The sequence below is a fragment of the Monodelphis domestica genome, chromosome 6, assembly GCF_027887165.1.
Source record: "Monodelphis domestica isolate mMonDom1 chromosome 6, mMonDom1.pri, whole genome shotgun sequence".
NCBI lineage: Eukaryota > Metazoa > Chordata > Mammalia > Didelphimorphia > Didelphidae > Monodelphis > Monodelphis domestica.
Window position 1 is genome coordinate 24,772,423 of NC_077232.1, and position 22,315 is coordinate 24,794,737.

The window sequence follows — 22,315 nt, forward strand, 5'->3', positions numbered from 1 at the left end:
AGAGGATTCCACAACAGGGTCAACATCTTATTTTCAAATACTGTTCCTGGAGAATTGATCATTTATGTTGTGTAAAAAATCCAATAAGTCCAAATTAGGAATAGAAGGCTAGATTGCCCAGTGAATAGATTACTGAATCCAGTCAGGAAGATTTGAGTTAAACTTTTACCTGAGGGGTTTCATAGCTATGTGACCATGGCCAATTCATTTAATCACTTTGTGTCTCAGGTCTGCCATTGCCAAATTAGGATTATAACAACACCCATGTCACAGGGCTGTTATAAAGATAAAATGAGATTATATTTATAAAGTGCTTCGCAAATCTTAAATTACTTTATCTTTTTTCTCTCTTCCCCTTCCTCTCCCTCTGTGTTTCTCTCTGTCTCTCTATATATTTATATCTATATATTACACACAAGCTGTTATTAAATAGTATCATATAGATTCAGCCAGCTTGTAATATGTCTACCCCACTACTTAAGAAATAGTTCAAAGTGGGAGGACAGCTGGGTGACTCAATGGATTGAGAACCAGGCCTAGAGATGGGAGGTCCTAGGTTCAAATCTGGCCTCAGACCCTTACCAGCTGTGTGACCCTGGCCAAGTCACTTAACCCCCATTGAGTATCCCTTACCACTCTTCTGCCTTTGAACCAATATTCAGTATTGTTTCCAAGATGGAAAGAAAGGGTTTAAAAAAAAGAAGTAGTTAAAAGGGGAAAATTTCTGTTAATATTTTTCTTTTTTACTTGCCCTATGATTAAATAAACAGATAAAATAATAATAAATTAACAGAACATTACTAGCAAATGAAGTGGTTTGTATTCATCATTTATCAACCTTTAAAATGATATATTGCTATGGAAGTTAGAGAATTGCATTTGGAGTCTGAAAAAATGAATTCAAGTGTTGTGGCGAATATCAGTTGTGTTGCCTTAGGAAAGTCATTTTACCAATCCTGACTCTTGTTTTCTCATTGGTCCAATCAATGCAATGAATTTCATGAACTCTGAAGTTTCTTCTAGATCTACATTTCATTGCAAACTATTTGTGAGTAGCCTCTTAAATACCTGATTTGCCCATGAGGCCTCTGATACATCTATGCTGAATGAGTTGGTATTGTATCATACATCAAGGCCCAGAGTCAAAGTTCAGCAATGCCTTTTAGAGCAATTGTTTTCTGCCTCCAAATAGGTTTCTGCTCCATACCTTCTTCATGGTATTTTTCATTTCTGAATTCTTTAAAGTGTAGATCAAGGGATTGAACATGGGAGCAATGATGGTGTAAAACAGAGCCAAAACTTTATCCTCCTGGAATGTGGTGGCTGGTCTAATATAAATGAAAAGGGAAGGTCCAAAGAACAGGACGACAACAGTAATATGGGAACCACAAGTGGAAAGAGCTTTTTGGCGGCTCTCAGAAGAATGTGCCCGAAGAGTATATAAGATCACAGCATAAGAAGCCATAAGGACCATGAAAACCACTAATGCAATCATTCCTGAATTGGCTATTACTAAGAGACCCAAATTATAGGTGTCTGTACAGGCAAGTTTCAGCAATGGATACATGTCACAGAAATAGTGATCAATAGCATTGGGACCACAGAAAGGTAAGAGAAAAGCAAGAAGAAACTGTGCAAATGAATGTACAAAACCTCCACCACATGCAGCCACGATCAATGCATTACACCTGTGTCTGCTCATGATAGTCATGTAGTGGAGTGGTTTGCAAATGGCCACATATCGGTCATAGGCCATCCCTGTGAGTATAAAGACCTCCACCCCTCCAAAGAAGTGCACAGTGAAGAGCTGGATCAAACAGTTAGTATAAGAAATACTCTTCCTTTCAGCCAATGTGTCACTGATGAGTTTCGGGGTTACCGTAGAGGTATAGCAGACATCCATGAAGGACAAATAAGCCAAGAAGAAGTACATCGGTTGTTCAATAAGCTGGCTACATGTGATAGAGATGATGACAATGAAATTTCCCATCAAAATAGCTATGTAACAAAACAAGAAAATAACAAAGTACAGAATCTGAACCTGAATATTTGGGGAAAACCCCATAAAAATAAATTCAGTGACATTATTCCTATTGTTCATCTTCTTTTTAAGCTTTAGAAAGTGGCCATTTTTTTCTGAAAAAAAAAAAAAACAACATTAGACAACATCAGAAATGCTATGTCAGAAGTCCACCAATTACATTTCAGGGGAGAGTTTCATGAATATAACATTAGAGTCTATAATGATTAATTTAATGTATCACTTAGATATCCTGTGTTCAGGACACTCGGGGGCTTTATAAAAAAGCACTGATTTCTGATCATTGACTTCACATGATCACAGAATGCCAGAGTTGGACACAACACCTGCATGATTTTATCCAAACTGCAACAGAGCAAGAATCAGATATTTTCTCAAATGGCCTTTTTGTTGCTTCTTAAATACCTCCTATGATATGAAACTCAAAATCTTATGAGCCAGATCAAGTCAATTCTTGGCAGTATTTCTAGTATATTTTCTTTATAAAAATTAATTAGCAAAAGTATTCATATATGATAGCATCCTCCTCTTAGAAATGTGATGATCTAAGAGCAAAGACCGCATTGTTTATTGCTTTTTTAGAGAGGGCAAAAGTAAGAATTTGTTTTATGCAACTTTACATGTTTGTAATTCATTTTGTGGTTTTGCTTTTTCATGGGGATTGGGGAGTGGAAATAGGATGAAGAAAATGTAGAACTGAAAATGCAATAAAGTCAAGCTGAAAAAGTAGCATAAAACCAAACAAAAATCCATTAAGCTTTTATTTACTTAGCTTAGTCAAGCAAGGGGTTCTATATATACACACATAAACATATGTATGTATATATGTATATATGAATATGTATATATAAACATATATGAATGTTTATATGCATATATAATATTAATATAATATACTAATAGAAATATGTTTGTATGCATACATATATATTTCCTGACTTTTACCCTCATTGGCATTTTTTTAACTAAGGCCAATAAGCAAGGCATTTAAAGTGACAGCATCTCTGTTTCCATAACTGCAAACATAATGTCTGTTGTCTTTATTTACTTGGTCATTGTATGTTTCACATTAAATAATGTGTGAACCAATGATATCCATTGATTTTTTCAGCCCACAATATCTCATGGTTTGGAAAGATCTTGTCAAGTGTGTATTCTTGTTGAATAAAAATCACTCCTATAATATTTGTGATAAGTGGCCATCCAGCTCTTTCTTAAGAATCTCCACTGACAAGGAGCTCACTACCTTTGAAAGCATACTATATTAAACATTATCCAGACCAACATATTTAAGATAGTAACGTACAATAAAATAAACATATCAGTTAAATATATTTACTCTTTTGGATGTTTACTTTGTGTTTATGTATGTTTAATTTCATTTGTAACTATCCTCAAATTTGTAGGAAATAGCAAAAAAAGCAAAAGGCTGCTACCTATGAATCAGAGCTCTAGAATAATCCATTTCCCCCAATGCATTCCATTCCATTTTAATATAATTCTCATTTTTAGGAAGTGTTGTAATTCCTTTTCTTCTGAAAATCAAGCTTAGTTTACTTCTTTATAATTTCCTCATTACTTTTAGTTTTCTTTACTAATATCTAAACAAAGTGAGTTCATCTCTTCCAGTCTTTCAAAAGTTAAAAATAGTTATTATTATCACTTTTAAGTTTCCTCTTCTCCCATCTAGCAATCTCCAAAGTAAAACTTCCATTTTTTAAATTCTTTCTGTGCCCTTAAATTTACCTTTATTAGTCAATAGAACAGTAATAATCAAAAAGAACTAGAGTACTTTCAATTTATGGATTATTAGTTGGGGTCTATAGGCTTGAAGGTAGTCCATGAATACATTTTATTGGTCTGTAAATTAAGTGGGAAAATGCAACTTTATTTTCACTAATATTAATAGCATTCACCATTTTCTTCAGTTATGAATTCATGCAACATATATTATAATGAGTAAGGATTTAAAGGTTTCCTGACTTCAAAAACTAGTCCATACCCCTCATCTTATAGAAAGGATAATAGAACATCAGGTAGGTGATGTTTCCAAAGCTGCACAGTGATTGAATGATTCTCTATGTCTGAACTTGTTGATTAGTGCCCTCTTTTTCTGTTTTTTTTTTTAAGCTAAATTTTCAAACTCTGGGCAATCAGCTTCCTACAAACCTCAAAATGTGCCTAGTTCAGTCATTAGGGCATCATAAAATATGCATAACATGTAGAGATTGAGGACGGCAATTAAAACTCTTATTTGGTTACTTACTATCTGTATGGATTTGGACAAATTATTTAACTTACTTGAGGCTCCATTTCCAAAAATAAAAATGAGAATATGGAACCAATTTCTAGGGTATATTTCAGTTCTAAAATCTAATGATTTTTAAGACTGACTACTCTAGCCCCCCCTCCCACAAATATTATATCACATTCCATTAATGAAAATTATTTTACTAATTTACAATCAAACAGTAAGGTTCACCATTATGGGAAGAAAAAAGATAAATTATTAAGTAAAATAGAAAAAAGACTATATTTGAAAACTTACATATTTCATGAGAATCCAACATATCTTTAAGGTGTGATTTCCTCAGTAATTATGCAGTACTAAAATGAACCATCAAGCTAGTCCATCGGTTCTACACAAACACACAATAAAGGGTAGGAAAAACCTCTGCTTATTTCTATCCATTCACCAGTCTAATAAGGAAGATGATGTTTGATCAAGATTCTATCAGAGTTGTAATTTCCAAGCTTAGAACTGGTTTCATCTTTGTATTGGTGCCATTGTCTTCAAATCTCGTTGCTTCTTGTCCATAAATATATTATCTGGGACAATAACAAAGAGCAGTTTTCAATTTGTCCTCCAACCTGCACTCTCAGCAAGATTTATATAGAGAGAGGCTCTATGGAGCAATCCTTCCTGAAATGAGCAAAACTCTAGATTCAAAGCATTTGGAGAATTGGGGAATTGTTCTCCCAAAAGTACTAGTTCAGTTTTGGTAGAGGGACAACTAACTACTTCAAATTTCAATATTGTAAAACCATATTTAAATTGACCTTCAGAAATAACATAAAATAGAAATGTAAAGGACATTAGAACTTATCAAAACCAAAGTTCTCTAATTTATAATTGAAGCACTTCAGGCTTAAAGAGATAAAGAAACATGCCAGAAGTTATCCAGCTGAAAACTGATGAATCATGATTATAGCTTGTATGTTCTAAGTCACCAAGTATGTTGTTTTGATTATCCCAAAAGGACTTTGAGATATCTTTAAATTAATATTTATACTTTTACAAGTACAAATGATTAAATCAATTTGGAAATTTTCTTTTAGAATAAAAAGCAGATAGATATTGTAGAACCTCCTCTTGCTCTATTCAAATCTAGTCTCTGTCATTAGTTGTGTAACTAGGCAAATAATTTAGTCCTGTTTGCCTCAGTTTCCTCATCTGAAATATGCATAGGGGAAGAAAATGGCAAACCACTCAAGTATCTTTGTCAAGAAAATGTCAAATGGGGTCATGAAGTGGTACATAACTAATTGACTGATGAATAACCACAACAAACTTTTAGAATAAAAAGAAAATAAATTGCATATCTTATATTATAAGATTGTTGGACATATGTATATTGACTCCACAAAGAAAGAGGTCAGTAAAGGCTTATTATCAATCTGTTTATAAGAATGTCCATGAAGTATTGTTTTTTTTTTTTTCTTGTATACTATAAATACTGAGAGTTTAAGGACTCAGGTTTATCAGTTTCTGTCCCATAAATGAGAGAAATCATGTTTTTTGGAAAGTAACTTTCAATAATTTCTGTTGAATGTTAGGATGATTTTTCCCCCAATCACCCACAAAAGAGTTGTTAGTGTTGTCTTTTCTGCCTTAAGTTTCTTCCTGTGCCACACAATTCTTCACTCACTTGTCAGAGACTATATTTCATGATGTCATCTCTCATTTTCTGACATGGAATTAACTCTAATTTTTCCTTATTGCCCACCAACCAAACTTTATTTCATTTTCAGAAGCTGACACGAGAGATTTTGAAGAGGGAGAAATATAGAAGAAAATGTCTTCTGGTTTTAAGTATTCTTTTTAATGAAAGGTAAATAAAAACAAACAAACAAAAAGGGGAACCAGAATAAATTGAAACATTTCATCAAAACTGTTAAGAAATATTTCAAAAAGTGAAGCTTTTGATTTTATTAAAATTTTATCATCTTGAACATTAAAGTAACTAATCAATTAATTTCCCTTTTATGGATTCACACCCCTATGTATTAAGTCTTTCAGAAATTTAACAAACTTTCCTGCAGAGGAAGATATAAAGATAAAATTCCAGATATTATATGCTATCATTATATCAGGAAATTTAAAATAATCATTTGATTGTAGTACACATTACATCAATATTTTCCAGTTCCTTTAAAATATTTAAGTCTTAATTATATGTATGTATTTATATATATACATGTATCCATGCAAGTATACATATACATTTAGATACAAATAAACATGTATATTAACTATAAATTAATTAGCCTTTGAGAAAAACACAAGTTCAAATTATGAATAGACTTAATGAAATTGTCACAAATTTCCCTTTTTGTACTTTATTTAAAATATTTAAATAGTTACATTAATTCAGAGAATGTAACAACTTCCACAGTTCGCTTTCATGTTCCCATTTAAATTTTATTTTAAATTGTATTTTCCTTTGGTATATTCTCCTTAATTACCTAATTATAGTCAATGTGTACATTCTTTTATTTGGTATCTCAGTGATCCTTTTTCCATATTTTCCAGATTTGAGTTTAAGATTCAAATACATTTCTTGATTTTATAAATTACAATTTCTTCAGGCATTTCTGAGAATTCTACATAATTTTCTCTTTATTATACTACTTATAATATTGCTAGTTTTTTATTATAATGCTCCCCATTGTCAACATTTCTTTTGTGTTTTCATCAGATTCACACAATTTGAATGACAGAAGGGAGCTTCATAGCAATGTACTACAACCCAAAGAAAATAACATCCCTGGAAAAACTACACATTGTCCTTTTTTATACTTGTTTGCTAAGATATTTTTTGTTTCTTTATTATTGGTTGCAATTTCGTTCAAGATAATTCCAAAGAACCCATAATTAAAATGCCATCCACCTCTAAAGCGAGCAGTGATACTTTCTGAGGACAGCTGGAAACATATTTTTCTTTACTTTTTTCTTCTTGTTCAGCACAGCAAATGTAGAAATGTTTTATTTATTTAGCATGTATAACATTTTACTTATTTTCTTAATGGGTGAAAGGAGGACTGAAGAATGGGAACGTATTTATGACTCAAAAATTTTCACCATTGTAGCAAACGTATAGAAGCTAACATAATCCACAATGCCAAATACTACTGAGAATAAAGAGGTTGAAAACTGAGGGAAATAGATTGGACTTGGTGATCACATTTGAAAGTTCTCTCCATTTTCTCCCTTTATTATTTCTTTTTTTAATATGCAAAACAGTCTGAAAAAGATTAGTTGAATAGTGATAAATACATTACCTGGTACATAATAATTATTTAATAATTGTTAATTTTTTTTAATTGAATAACCAAAACTTCTCCCAAAGAACAAATATTCCTGTTTCCCCATGTGTCTAAAGTATTCTTGAAATAGAAAAAAATCATATTTGTCTCACTTATTTCTGTCTTCTTGAATAACACTTGTGAGGAAATATCTTGCAAAAATGTAGAATAGGGAGGCAGCTTGGTGGCTCAGAGGATTGAGAGCCAAGCCTACAGATGGGAGGTCCTAATTTCAAATCTGGCCTCTCACACTTTCCACCAATGTGACCCTGGGCAAGTCACTTAACCGCCTTTGCTTAGCCCTTACCATTCTCCTGCCCTGTACACTACAAATACACAGTATTAACTCCAAGACAGAAGGTAAGATCTTTAAAAAAAAGGTAGAATAGATATATATCCTTCTTAAATTCTCCTGTTAGAAAGTATATTAAATAACTTATATTGATATAGGATCTAATGCTTGGATCAAGAAAAAATGAATAACTAAAACTTAAAAGAATAGGAGATTTTATTCTATACTAATATTGATTTTGACAGCTTCTTTATTTTAATGCAGACATTTCATTATGAACTTTGTTTCTAAAGATATTTCATTTTCCTAATTACATGTAATATCATTTTCCACTTAAATGTTTGGAAGTTATAACATTCAAATCATCTTCCCTCCAATCGCATGAAGATGATGTAAGATTTAAATTAATTTGCAATTCTTGAAGTATTATTTTTTATAAAGTTTCTTATCTGACAAAACAAAACCGTGTGACTAAGTTTTTCTATGAGCTCAAAATTCCTTCTCCACCAAAGGTATAACAGGAAGGAAAGAAAGCTAGAGAAGAAACTACACCCAATTTATATCCTGCCTACGTCAGCACCTAATGAGAAGACGTGAGTAGGGGTTTGGAATCAGAGTTTTGCTGAGGATTGTAGTTTTGCTGGGGTTCATAGTTTTTAGGGTAACAGATTCAAATTAAACAATGGTAAGCAATTTGATCTGGATTATACATGTATTATCATGAAAAAAACATTTCCATATTTTTCATTGTAGTAAAAGATTACTCATAAAATCAATACTTCAAAACAAGAACACAAACAACAGAAAAACAATATTGTTTGATCTGCATTCTGACTACAAAAGTTTCCTCTGGTTGTGGGTAGTATTCATCAAAAGTCTTTCAGATCTGTCCTGGATCATTGTCTTGCTGAGAATAGGTCATTTTTTAAAAGTTGATCATCATACAATATTCCTGTAATTGTGTACATCTTGTTCTGTATATTTCAGTATCCATCTATTTCATGTAGCTCTTTCCAGCTCCTTATGATATAATCCTGTTCATCATTTCCTACAGCAAAATGATATTATGTTACCATCACATACCACAGTTTGTTCAGCCATTCCCTAATTGATGGACATCCTTTTAATTTCAAATTCTTTGTCACCTCAAAAAGAAATACTAATAAAAACTTTGTATAAATATGCCCTCTTTTCAGCTTTTTAAGATCTCCTTGGGATACAGAACTGATAATGTTATTACTGTTTCAAAAAGTATGTACAATTTTATAATTTTAATTCATAATTTATTTTATAATTTAATAATATAACAGTTCTTCGGGCATAATTCCAAATAGACTTCCAGAATGTTTTGGCATTAGTTGGCAACACCAGCAACAGTACAATAGTGTCCCAATTTTGCCATATCCCCTCAAATATTTAGCATTTTACCATCATATTGAACAATATGGTAGGTGTGAGGTGATAGCTCAGAGTTGTTTGAATCTGCATTTTTACAATCAAGAGTGATTTAGAACATTTTTATATGATTACTGGTAGCTTTGATTTTTTCATTTAAAAACAGATTCTTCATATCCTTTGATCATCTCTCAACGAAGGAATGAATGGCTTTTATTCTTACACATTTTATATGGTTCTCTATAAAGTTGAGAAATTAGACTGCTATCAGAGAAATTTAATATGATTTTTTTCTAAGTTTATTTCCCCTCTAATCTTCATTACATTGATTATGTTTGTACAAAATATTTTTTTTTAATTTAATATACTCAAAATTATTCATCCTACATCTTTTAATGTTCTCTACTTCTTGTTTGGATACAAATTCTTCTCTTCCAAATAGATCACAAAGATGAGTGTGCACAAAGATACTGGTGTGTGAAAGAGATTTAAGTGGAAAAGCCGATGCACAGTGATAGTCCCACTCTCTCGGTGTTGGAAGCCTGGGTCCATTGGCACAAAAAATTGTTATGTCTGGAGACTTCCTCAGCTGCATTGGATGGCCATGTTGTCTTTTGTGCTCCAACATGCCCTAAGCACTCCACAGTGCTTTGCTGCATCGCCCTTTCAGCCATTGAACCTTCTTATTGGTTTCTTCCATCTGTTCAGCTGAAGCAGTCTTCACATGCTGGGTGAGCAAAGCCCTGGTTCACCAGGGGTCGAAGACCCGATGGCTACCCTCACAAGGTTTGGCCGGCCTGTCGAAGCCGTTGCCCAGGGTGTGGCCGCAAACACATGCTAGCAGCTACTGGGAGCCACAGGTGAAAGCTGGGTGTCAGGTGGGGATCAGAGGCTGGAGAGCTGCCCTAGGAGGGCACGACAAGCCCTCCATACCAGAGATACTATCCCTCCCTGATCACCCATCAGAAAAGCAAATTACTCTATGTTCCCATAACTTACATATGATATGATTTTTTATGTCTAGTCATATACCCATCATGACTTGACATTGGTATAAAGAAGCATTGGTGAACCTTTTAGAGATCATAAGGTCAAACTGCAATTTCAAGCTACCTGTGAGTCCCCCTCATATTATCCCAAAGAGCAGATGGAGGAAGTGCTCACATACATCTGCAGAACAGATGGGCAGGGTGTTCAAGAAAATATCCCCAGGCATGGTGAACGGGGTAACAGAGCAGCTCCCTCCAGCATGCTAGTGCATACATGCCAGGACTTCACCCGCAGGGGAATATAGTGTGAGGTATTGGTCAATAGGTAGTTTCTGCCATACTGTTTTTGACTATTCCCAGCAGTTTTTTTTCTTATCTAGATCTTTTAGCTAGTTCTTTTCTCCAAAACTGGATTCAATTGGTTTATCAAATTCTAGATTTCTAAAGTTATTAACCTTTCATATTTTATATTTAATATGTTTCATTGATCCACTATTCTATTTCTTAGTCAGTAGCATATTGTTGGATGATTATGGCTTTATAGTACAGTTTGTGATCTAGTACTGCTAGTCCACCTTCCTTCCCTTTTTTTTTTCATAAATTCTCTTGATATTCTTTATCTTTTGTTCTTTCACATTAATTTTGTTATTATTTTTCTAGTTTTATGAAATAATTTTGGTAGTTTGGTATAACACTAAATAAGTAAATTAATTGAGATTGCATTATCGTTTTTATTACATTAGTTCAGTATACCCATGATTCTGAATCATACGTGGGAGTCTGGTGATTAGTGATTACCTCTTAGGGCCATTGTAGCCATGGAGAGTGAGAGCTAGCCTATGAGGGATACTAATTGCTAAAAAGAATGAGTGAGATAAGGAGGACAGAAAAGGCATTATGACATTCTTAGGGCTCTTGCTTTCCCACAGAATAATATTTATGAAAATAACTTCATACATGAACATTGGCAGTATCACTATTACAGATATAAGCAAATTGAGAAACAGTGATTGCTAATCTTTTCTTGGGGAAAGGCAAGTTTGTTATTTTCAGTCATGACAAGGTATGTGTGTGTGGGGTGGTCCATGGTGACCATTGGCTGAGAGCAGCATTTCCTTTGTATAAGAGACTGGGACCTTGCAAGAAATCTCAGGCAAGCATGAGTGCTTTCCTTAGTGGATTTATACTATCTCAAGCTCCTCCAAAACCCATGAACAATTAATATTTTTTCAATTGTCTAGATCTGGTTTTATTTGTGTGAAAATGTTTTTTGTAATTATGTTTATATAATTACTGAGTTTTTCTAACAAGTAAATTCCCTGGCATTTTATATTGTCTGTAGGTATTTTAAATGGAATTTCTCTATCTCTCGCTGTTGGATTTTATTGGTAATATACAGAAATGCTGATAATTTATGTGGATTTAATTTGCATTTGGACACTTTGATGAAGTTATTAATTATTACAACAAATTTTTAGTTGATTTTCTAGGATCCTCAAACTATACCATCATATATTCTGCAAAGAGCGATAATTTAGTTTTATTTTTCCTTAGCTATTTTAATTCCTTCAAATTATTTTTTTTCTTTTCCTAAAGCTAGCATATCTAGTACAACATTTAATGAGAGCAGTGATAATGGGCATATTTCCTTCAACCTTGATCTTACTGGGAAGCCTTTTAACTTATTCCCCTTTCATAAGATACTTCATAAAGGTTTTAGATAAATATAGTTGATCATTTTAAGGACTGGTCCCTTTATTCCTTTGGTTTATAGTGTGCTTCAATAGGAATGGGTGTGGTACTTTGTAAATGGTATCAGTACCATTTTATTGAAAATTTAATTTTTAATTTTATTTGGTCAATTTCAAACATTATTCCTTGGTTACAAAAATCATATCTACAACATTTTTACATTAAAAAATTAACTTGGTCAGACTCCTGCTTTGACTATTTTCCCAAGTAGTTTAGTTTTGTGATTCATTGTTCTTTAAATGTTTGATGAAATTTACTTATGAATCCATATTGACCTGGAGATTTTTTCTTGTGGAGATCTTGGATGGCTTTTCTAATCTTCTTCCTAATCTTCCTTCTGAGATGGGATTTTTTTTTATTTCATATTTTGTAAATCTGGGTACTTTGTATATTTTTTAAATATTAAACTATTTCACCTCTATTGGAAGATCTATTGTCATATTGAACAAAATAGGATCTAATGATTGGTTTAATTTCCTCTTTGTTAATAATGAATTTGTCCTTTTCATTTTTCATATTGGTAATTTTATTTTCTTCATTCCTTTTTTTATCAAATGAACCAAATGCTCTATCTATTTTACTTGCTTTCCCTTCAAACCAACTTCCACTCTTATTTATTAGCTTGCTAGTTCTCTTTTTAATTTTTTTATAAATTTTTCCTTTCATTTTTAGTCTTTTTAATTTAATCTTTAATTGGAGATTTTTAATTTGTTACTTTTCTAGGTTTTTTTCATAATTGCACACCCAATTTCATTTTTTTCTATTATACTGAAGACATGCATGTTCAGAGATATAGATTTTCTACTAAGTAATGCTTTGATTGTATCCCACAATTTATATACATAGTCTCCTCATTTTATTTCCTTTAGTAAAATTTTTTATTGTTTCTATATTTGTTCTTTGACACAACATTTTTTAAATAAGATTATTTGGCTTCAAATTAATTTAATTTGTCTTTCCATGGACCCTTTTTTATTATAATTTTATAGCATTATTCTGTGAAGATTAATCATTTATTATTTTTGCTTTTATTCATTTTGTTTTAAAGTTCTAATATCCTAGTATATGATCAATTTTTATAGGTATGTACTGCTGAAACAAAACAAAACCAAATGCCTCTTTTAGACTCCTTGGTTTTTTTCCCAGAGATATATAATTTCTAATGTTACTAAAATTTCATTCACTTCCTTCACTTCTTTCTTGTTTATTTTTTGTTCATTTTAGCTAGCTCTGAAAGGAGGATGTTGTCCCAGGGTAATACCTAAGTTATCATTTCAAGTATGTATATTGTTATTGTAACCTTGTGTGTTACAATATTAATAAGAAGTAAATTATTATCTTAATCCTAAATGTGTAAATCCACTTTATAATGTACTATATATCAAATTAATTAATTAAAGAGGCTACAGGGACCAGAAAGTTATCCAAAAGACATGAAGTACAGTAGACCTTTGAGCACTGGAGCCTTGGAATTCAGGGGCCTTCAGAGAGTTCATGGGAGTAATAATATACTATTCAGTCAAAAGTGTTCTGATCTATTCATGATCTACAAGTCAATATTACAAGTCAAGTATGGTCAATACAAATCCTGACCCTCGTTTTGTAAGTTCTTCTTTTTGTCTTTAAATATGTGTAAATGTCAATGACCTGGGACTCAGGTTTTGAACTGAGGGAAAACTGACATACTTCTGTGATGTCCCTGTCACAATAAAGTCAGATATTTTCCCAGAAGAATCTTCCAGCATTTTATTTTTCCATCATGTTGGAATATAAACATTTTGACCTCATTGAATCCCTTAAATATTCTCTGTTTTTTACCTTTTCATGCTTGTCTTGAATCTGGCACTTGAAAATAAAATTTTCAATTCAGGTCTGGTCTTTTCCTTAGGAATTCTTAGAAATTTTCAAATAAATTGAATGAAATTTTCTCTCCTAAAATAATAGATACAGTTTAGCTGAGTAGGTGATTCTTAATTATAAATCAAGTTCTTTTGATTGTACTAATATACTTTCCCTAGCCTTCTAATCCTTTAATTAGAAGCTACTAAGTCCTTTGTAATCCTTATTGTAGATCCATGATATTTGAATGGTTTCTGGCTACTTACAATATTTTTCCCTGACCTAGGAGTTATTGAAATTGACTATAGTATTCCTTGAAGTTATTATTTGGAGATTCATTTCATGAAATGATTGGTGAATTGTTTTAATTTCTATTTTATTCTATTCAAAAATATCAGGACAGTTTTCTTTAAAAATTTATTCCAATATAATGTGTAAGTTTTATTTAATTTATTTTTTAATAATGACTTTTGGGTAGTGCATTAATTCTTAGTGCTATTTCCCAGGACAGTATTTTCAATGAAATATTTTATATTTTCTTATGTTTTTCCACTAATTTCAATGTTTCATTATTCCTTTGTGTCTCATGAAACTTTAGCTTCTATTTGTCCAGTTCTAATTTTTAAGGAAATACATTTTTCTATGAGCTTTTGAATATCCTCAATTTGGCCAATTCTACTTTTTTTTATAAAACTTTTCTTCTTTGGATCTTTGTCCTTTTTCCATTGGGGTTGTTATTTTCTTCTTTCTTTGCTTTCATCTTTCTTATCCTTTTTTTCCCTGCCTCTCTTATTTTATTTTTAATTACATTTTTATTTCTTTCCGAGTCTGAGACCAATATTCAATTTTATTTACAGTTTTGCATGTAGTTTCTTTTATTTCATTTCCTCTTCTGAACCTTTGCCTTGTTCTGCTTTATCACCATAATAATTTTCAGAGACAGAGAGAGACAGAGAGAGAAAGAGAGTGAGAGAGAGAGAGAGAGAGAAAGAAAGAGAGAGAGAATCCAAGCCCAGGTGACTCACTGTTCTTCAGTCTTTTTTCCCTCTATTTAAAGATCCTTTTCTCTTGTGTTACCTTCTTTAAATTTTCACATCTACTAATTACAGCAGATGCTTTTCTCCAGGACTGCTCATTTTTTAGTTCTTACCTTCTCTGGTTAGATTATATCTTTTTGTGTTACTTAACACCTCTTTTATTAAGTTCACCTTTTGTAGTTACTTAACACCTTTTTTGTGGTTAAAATCTAAAAATAGATTGTCGTTTACAATTTTAGCTAAGTATTTCCATTGTTACAATCAGGAGATGTCATGAAATAATTTTAAATGACTCTATAAAGTTTTGAATTTGTTTTATACATGTCAACTGTATATTGAATTTAATACAATTTAAATGAAATTGGCATGATCTTTCACACTCCATTATAGTAGTATATGGGAAATATCAGATATCTAAGCACCACCAAGGACACAGTTTTCCTGGAACAACCAATCAGGAAAAATATATTCCAATGAAGTTGTAAAAATTAATAGAATTCAATCAGAAGAGTGTGTATGTCTTTCCTGGAGGCAACAGGCTGTTCTAAAAACTTCTTAAGCAATGGTGTAATAAAGTCATATTTTTTTTTAAATGACAGTTTTTCAAAATGTTAGAAGATTCTTGGTTGGGGAAAATTCTTTTGCAAGAGCAGTAATTAGGCAACGACTTCAAGAAATCAGGTAAGGTGTTATAAGGGCTTTGAATACTGTGATTTTTCACATGAACTAGAAAGATGTTAGGGAAGAGAACAAAAGAAAGCAATAAAAGAAATAATATAAAGTTAAAATTCATAGGACATTGAAAGTAGGGATAATATGAATTTCATCACTGAAATGTTCAATTTAATATGCAAATGGTAAAAAAAACATTGGGGAGATGTATAGATGATGTAGAATTTTAATTCAGAAGAAAGAAGAGGGCTACATATGTAGATCTGAGGTTTTTTCTTGAAATAATAATCAAAGTCAAAGTTGTTGAGGATATCAAACAAGATTGAGGATATAGAGAAAAGTGGTCCCTTTACAGAAGCCAGTGATACACTAACATAGATGTATAATACTATTAAAGAGACCAAGGAAGACTCAATTTTGTAGAAGAAGAAAAACAAATAAATATCATTAAATAAAAGAAAATAGACTGTGTACAGAAGGAGCTAGCTATCAACATTAACTAAAAATAGAAACTGAGACAGAGAGAGAGTTGGAGAAAGGGACAGAGGGAAGGAGAAGGAGGGGGAGAGGGAGAACAAGATGAAGAAGCAAAAGAAGAAGAGGAGGAAAGGGAAGGAAGAAAGGGAGAGGAAGGAGGAATGAGAAGGGAAGAAGAAGGAGAAGGAAACAGAGAGAAAAAGTAGAGAAAATTTACTAAGCACTCATGATATGAAATGAAAAATTTTCCTTTTAACCTTTAAAGTCTTCTGGATTTTTCTCTTTCCTACTTTTGCAATCTTCTTACTCACTTCACATGCTTTTTGAGATAATGATTTTGGCTTCCTTAATATTCCTTGGATGTGATATGCTGAAAATGTTCCCCTTTCTCATTTCATCCTTCTCAAATCTTAGGCAAAATCTCACCTTCTGTAAAAGAACTTTTTTTTTTAAATTCCTCTTTTATCTTAGAGCCTTCCCTCTGAAAGTATATCTCAATTGCATTCATATATTCATTATTTATATTGTGGTTTACTTATTGTCCTGATCCTTTTAGATTGTAAACACTATGAATGCAAGATCCACTTTTTTTCTCTATATCCCTACTGATTTGCACAATACTTTACATAAAGTAAGTGTGTAATAAATGATTGTTGATTTGACTTGTGAACTACGTGCCAGGAAAAGTGATAAGAGCTGATTCACATTCAAGCAAACATGGTGACCTTATAGCTCTAGGAGTTAACATTTCTTTTTTTTTTTAAACCCTTTCCTTCAGTCTTGGAGTCAATACTGTGTATTGGCTCCAAGGCAGAAGAGTGGTAAGGGCTAGGCAATGGGGGTCAAGTGACTTGCCCAGGGTCACACAGCTGGGAAGTGTCTGAGGCCAGATTTGAACCTAGGACCTCCCATCTCTAGGGCTAGCTCTCAATCCACTGAGCTACCCCGCTGCCCCCAGGAATTAACATTTCTAAAAGGGTAGAAAAAATATTTAATGAAGAGAAGTGTACTCATGGTGCTGAGATGGCCAGGAAAGGATGTGAAGAATCCTTCCATAGAAGATAAGGAGAAAAGTTACCTATAAGAATCTCTCTTCTCAAACACGGACTGCAAAATACTATTGCAGGCAGGGGCAGAATGAGTTGAGATAGGAACAAGTAAGGATAAGAATAAGGATTTAAAAAAGGACATTAATTTTAGCATGAAATATTTTAAATGATCTTTGAGAGTACATAATGAGTTAAGATATGAAGATAAAAGCTATATCCATTACATACCATGGAATTAAGATATGAAAGATGTGAATTTGGAAGGATGAAGAGAGTCATCACCACCAATATCACTCTAACATAACTTACTGAAATTTACTTTTTCTTACTTAATTTTTTTCTTTTATTTAAAAGTTAATTCACAAAACATCATATTCATGAATTTACTCTTTTATCAAAATGCAGAATCAATTAATTTATTGGAATTCTATTTTCTCATTTTAAATGCATTGGAATAAATTGGAATTGGGTAATTCACAAAACATCATATTCATGAATTTACTCTTTTGTCAAAATGCAGAATCAATTAATTTATTGGAATTCTATTTTCTCATTTTAAATGCATTGGAATAAATTGGAATTTTTTCTCTTCAAATTCCTCATTATATATATATATGTGTGTGTGTGTGTGTGTGTGTGTGTGTGTGTGTGTGTGTGTGTGTAATATTGAGAAAAGAATTCTAAACATCAGTCTGTTACACTTGAATAACCCACATTATCAACTTAAAAAAATCTGTTTAAAAATTATGAATACATACTAATTCCTCTTCCAAATGTATATTTTTATGATTTTCTACAAATCCTGTCATTTCCTGCCCCCCCCAAAATGTTACATTCTTGTTTTCTGTAATCTTAGGTAGAGAGAAAACACTCAGACTTTTCAGGTACAGAGGATTGAAGTAAATGAGATTACCTTTTCCCTTTCAGAAATAGCAACAAGGGATTTGGGACTTCCGGGTAAACATGGCTTCAATCTAGATGGGAATAGCTTCCTCTCCCCAGCACCCAATGAAATAGAGTACCTACAAAGAACATAAAAATCATTTTTGGAAGAATGGAGGGACTCTAAAGTAGGGAGCAGTATTGAAGGTACGTGGAGTATGAGCATTTCCACACTATAAGGAGGAGAAAAAATTTGCATCCAAATGTGATCTGAACTACTCTCCCCCACCTCACCTACGGAACCAGAGCCAGGACCAGCGCACCCACCAGAGACACTAAGTGAGCTAGTATCACTAAGTGATACTAAAACTATACTATACCTAAACCAACCGCTATCAAATTTAGATAAATAAAATCAAAAATAAATAAAAAAGAGGTAAAAGATGTGAATGAAATCTTAGGAAAATTAGAGTTGATAGATATATGGAGAAAAATGAATAGGGACAAAAAGGAATACACCTTCTTTTCAGCAGCATGTGGCACATTCAAAAAGACTGAACATACACTAGGTCATAAAAACATGGCATACAAATTCAGAAAAGCAGAAATAAAAAATGCAACCTTTTCAGATCATAAGGCAATAAAAATAATGATCAGTAAGGGTACATGGAGAGCCAAATCATAAATTAATTGGAAATTAAATAATATGATACTCCAAAATCGGTTAGTTATAGAACAAGTCATAGAAAAAATAATAATTTCATTGAAGAAAATGACAATGGTGAGACATCCTTTCCAACCTCATGGGATGCAGCCAAAGCAGTACTCAGAGGAAAATTCATATCACTGAGTGCATATATTAACACATTAAGGAGGGCAGAGATCAATGAATTGGTCATGCAAATCAAAAATTTGAAAGTGAACAAATTAAAAACCCCTAGAAGAAAACGAAATTAGAGATGCTAAAAATTAAGGGAGAAATTAATAAAATTGAAAGTGATAGAAGTATTGAACAAATTAATGAGACTAGAAGGTGATACTATGAAAAAACAAAAAAAATAGACAAAGTACTGGTGAATTGAATTTAAAAAAGGAAAGAAGAACAGCAAATTAGCAGTATCATAAATGAAAATTGAAACCTTACTTCCCATGAAGAGATAATTAAGGCAATCATTAAAAACATCTTTGCCCAATTATATGTCAATAAATATGCCAATCTAGGTGATATGGATGAATATATACAAAAATATAAATTACCTAGACTAACAGAAGAATAGAACTCTTAAACAATCCCATATCAGAAAAAGAATTTCAACAGGCCATCAAAGAACTCCCAAAGAAAAAATTCACAGGGCCTGAGGAATTCATAAGTGAATTCTATCAAACATTCAAAGAACAGCTAATCTCTATACTATACAAATTATTTGACATAATAAGCAAATAGGGAGTGCTACCAAATTCCTTTTATGTCACATATATGGTACTGATTCCAAATCCAGGCAGGTCAGAAACAGAGAAAGAAAACTACAGACCAATCTTCCTAATGAACATAGAAGCAAAAATCTTAAACAGGGTACAAGCAAAAAGACTCCAGTAACTGATCAGGAGGGTCATTCACTATGATCAAGTAGGATTTATACCAGGAATGCAAGGATGGTTCAATATTAGGAAAAGCATCCACATAATTGACCATATCAACAAGCAAATCAACAAAAATCACATGATCATCTCAGTAGATGCAGAAAAAGCTTTTAATAAAATACAACACACATTCCTATTAAAAACAATAGAAAGCATAGGAATAGAAGGGGCTTTCCTAAAAATAATAAACTGTATATATACATATATATATCCATCAGGAAACATCATCATCTTCCATGGGAATAAACTATATGCATTCCCACTAAGATCAGGGGTTAAACAAGGATGCACATAATTGCCTCTATTATTTAACATTGTACTAGAAACACTAGCAGTAGCAATTAGAGAAGAAAATGAAATTGAGTGTATTAAAATTGGCAATGAACTGACTAAGCTGTCACTCTTTGCAGATGATATGATGGTCTACTTAAAGAATCCTCGGGAATCAACATAAAAAGCTAGTGGAAATAATCAACAATTTTAGCAAAGTAATGGGATACAAAATAAACCCACATAAGTCATCAGCATTCTCTAACACATTTCAGTAGCAAGAATTAGAAAGAGGAATTCCATTCAAAATCACCTTAGACAAAATAAAATACTTAGGAATCCATCTCCCAAGACAAATACAGGAACTATATGAACACAACTACAAAACACTCTCCGAACAATTAAAACTAGACTTGAGGGATTGGAAAAACATTAACTGCTCTTGGATAGGATGAGCTAATATAATAAAAATGACAATCCTACCCAAATTAATTTACTCATTTAGTGCCATACCATTAAACTTCCAAAAAACATTTTTTACTGAACTAGGAAAAAAAAAAAAAACATTGCAAGGTTCATTTGGAAGATCAAAGGATTAAGGATATCCAGGGAACTAATGAAAAAAAAAATGCAAAGGAAGGAGGACTTGCAGTCCCAGATCTCAAACTATACTATAAAGCAGTGGTTATCAAAAGAATTTGGTACTGGCTAAGAGACAGAAAGGAGGACAGTGGAATAGACTTGGGGTAAGTGACCTCAGCAAGACAGTATATGAGAAACCCAAAGATCCCAGCATTTGGGACAAAAATCCACTATTTGATGCAAACTGCTGGGAAAATTGGAAGATAGTGTGGGAGAAATTAGGTTTGGATCAACACCTCACACCCTACACCAAGATAAATTCAGAATGGGTGAATGACTTGAACATAAAGAAGGAAACTATAAGTAAATTAGGTGAACACAGAATAGTATACATGTCAGACCTTTGGGACGGGAAAGATTTTAAAATGAAGCAAGACTTAGAGTCACAAAATGTAAAATAAATAATTTTGAATACATTAAATTAAAAAGTTTTTGTACAAACAAAACCAATGTAACCAAAATGAGAAGGGAAGCGATAAATTGTGAAACAATCTTCAAAACGAAAACCTCTGACAAAGGTCTAATTACTCAAATTTGCAAAGAGTTAAACCAGTTGAACAAAAAATCAAGCCATTCCCCAATTGATAAATGGTTAAGGGACATGAATAGGCAATTTTCTGTTAAAGAAATCAAAAGTATTAATAAGCACATGAAAAATGTTATGAATCGCTTATAATCAGAGAGATTCAAATCAAAACATCTCTGAAGTATCACCTCACACCTAGCAAATTGGCTAACATGACAGCAAAGGAACATAATGAATGCTGGAGGGGATGTGGCAAAGTTGGGACATTAATGCATTGCTGGTGGAGTTGTGAATTCATCCAATCATTCTGGATGGCAATTTGGAACTATGCCCAAAGGGAACTAAAATATTATCTGCCCTTTGATCCAGCCATAGCACTGCTGGATTTGTAACCCAAAGAGATAATAAGGAAAAAGACTTGTACAAGAATATTCATAGACGTTCTCTTTGTGGTGGCAAAAAACTGGAAAATGAGGGGATGCCCATCAATTGGGGAATGGCTGAACGAATTGTGGTATATGTTGGTGATGGAATACTATTGTGCTCAAAGGAATAATAAAGTGGAGGAATTCCATCGAGACTGGAACAACCTCCAGGAAGTGATGCAGAACGAAAGGAGCAGAACCAGGAAAACACTGTACACAGAGACTGATACACTGTGGTACAATCGAACATAATCGACTTCTCCATTAGCATCAATGCAAAGTCCCTGAACAACCTGCAGGGATCTAGGAGAAAAAGCACTACCCACAAGCAGAGGACAAACTGTGGGAGTAAAAACACTGAGGAAAAGCAACTGCTTTAATACAGGGGTTGAGGGGATATGACTGAGGAGAAACTAAATGAACACCCTAATGCAAATACCAACCACATGGAAATGGGTTCAGATCAAGGGCACATGTGATATCCAGAGGAATCACACGTCATCTATGGGAGGTGTGGAGGGAGGGTTGGAGGAGGAAAATATTATGATCTTTGTTTCCAATGAATATTGTTTGAAAATGAAAAATAAATTTAAAAAATGAATAAAAAAGAAGCAGGGAAAAAAAGAAATAGCAACAAGTCTCATTTTAAACTGAGTACAGAATTGTTCTTATTCAATGAATACCAAGAAATTCCTTGGGAGACAGCTGATAAAAAATACATCCTTTTTATTGTTAAATCATAAAGTGGTATCAAAATTAAAATAGAAAAATTATAGGATGTTTAATGCAATTACTAGTAA

The 22,315-nt window shown here is 32.6% G+C and overlaps 1 protein-coding gene across 1 annotated transcript; it reads right to left on the reverse strand.

The window, feature by feature from the left end:
- Window positions 1-891: 891 nt before the first annotated feature.
- On the reverse strand, window positions 892-2,101 carry LOC100020653 (olfactory receptor 4P4-like). Its single transcript, XM_001373040.3, has one exon. It carries the CDS (start codon window positions 2,099-2,101, stop codon window positions 1,163-1,165), a length of 939 nt encoding a protein of 312 aa, XP_001373077.3. The 3' UTR covers window positions 892-1,162.
- Window positions 2,102-22,315: the final 20,214 nt, after the last annotated feature.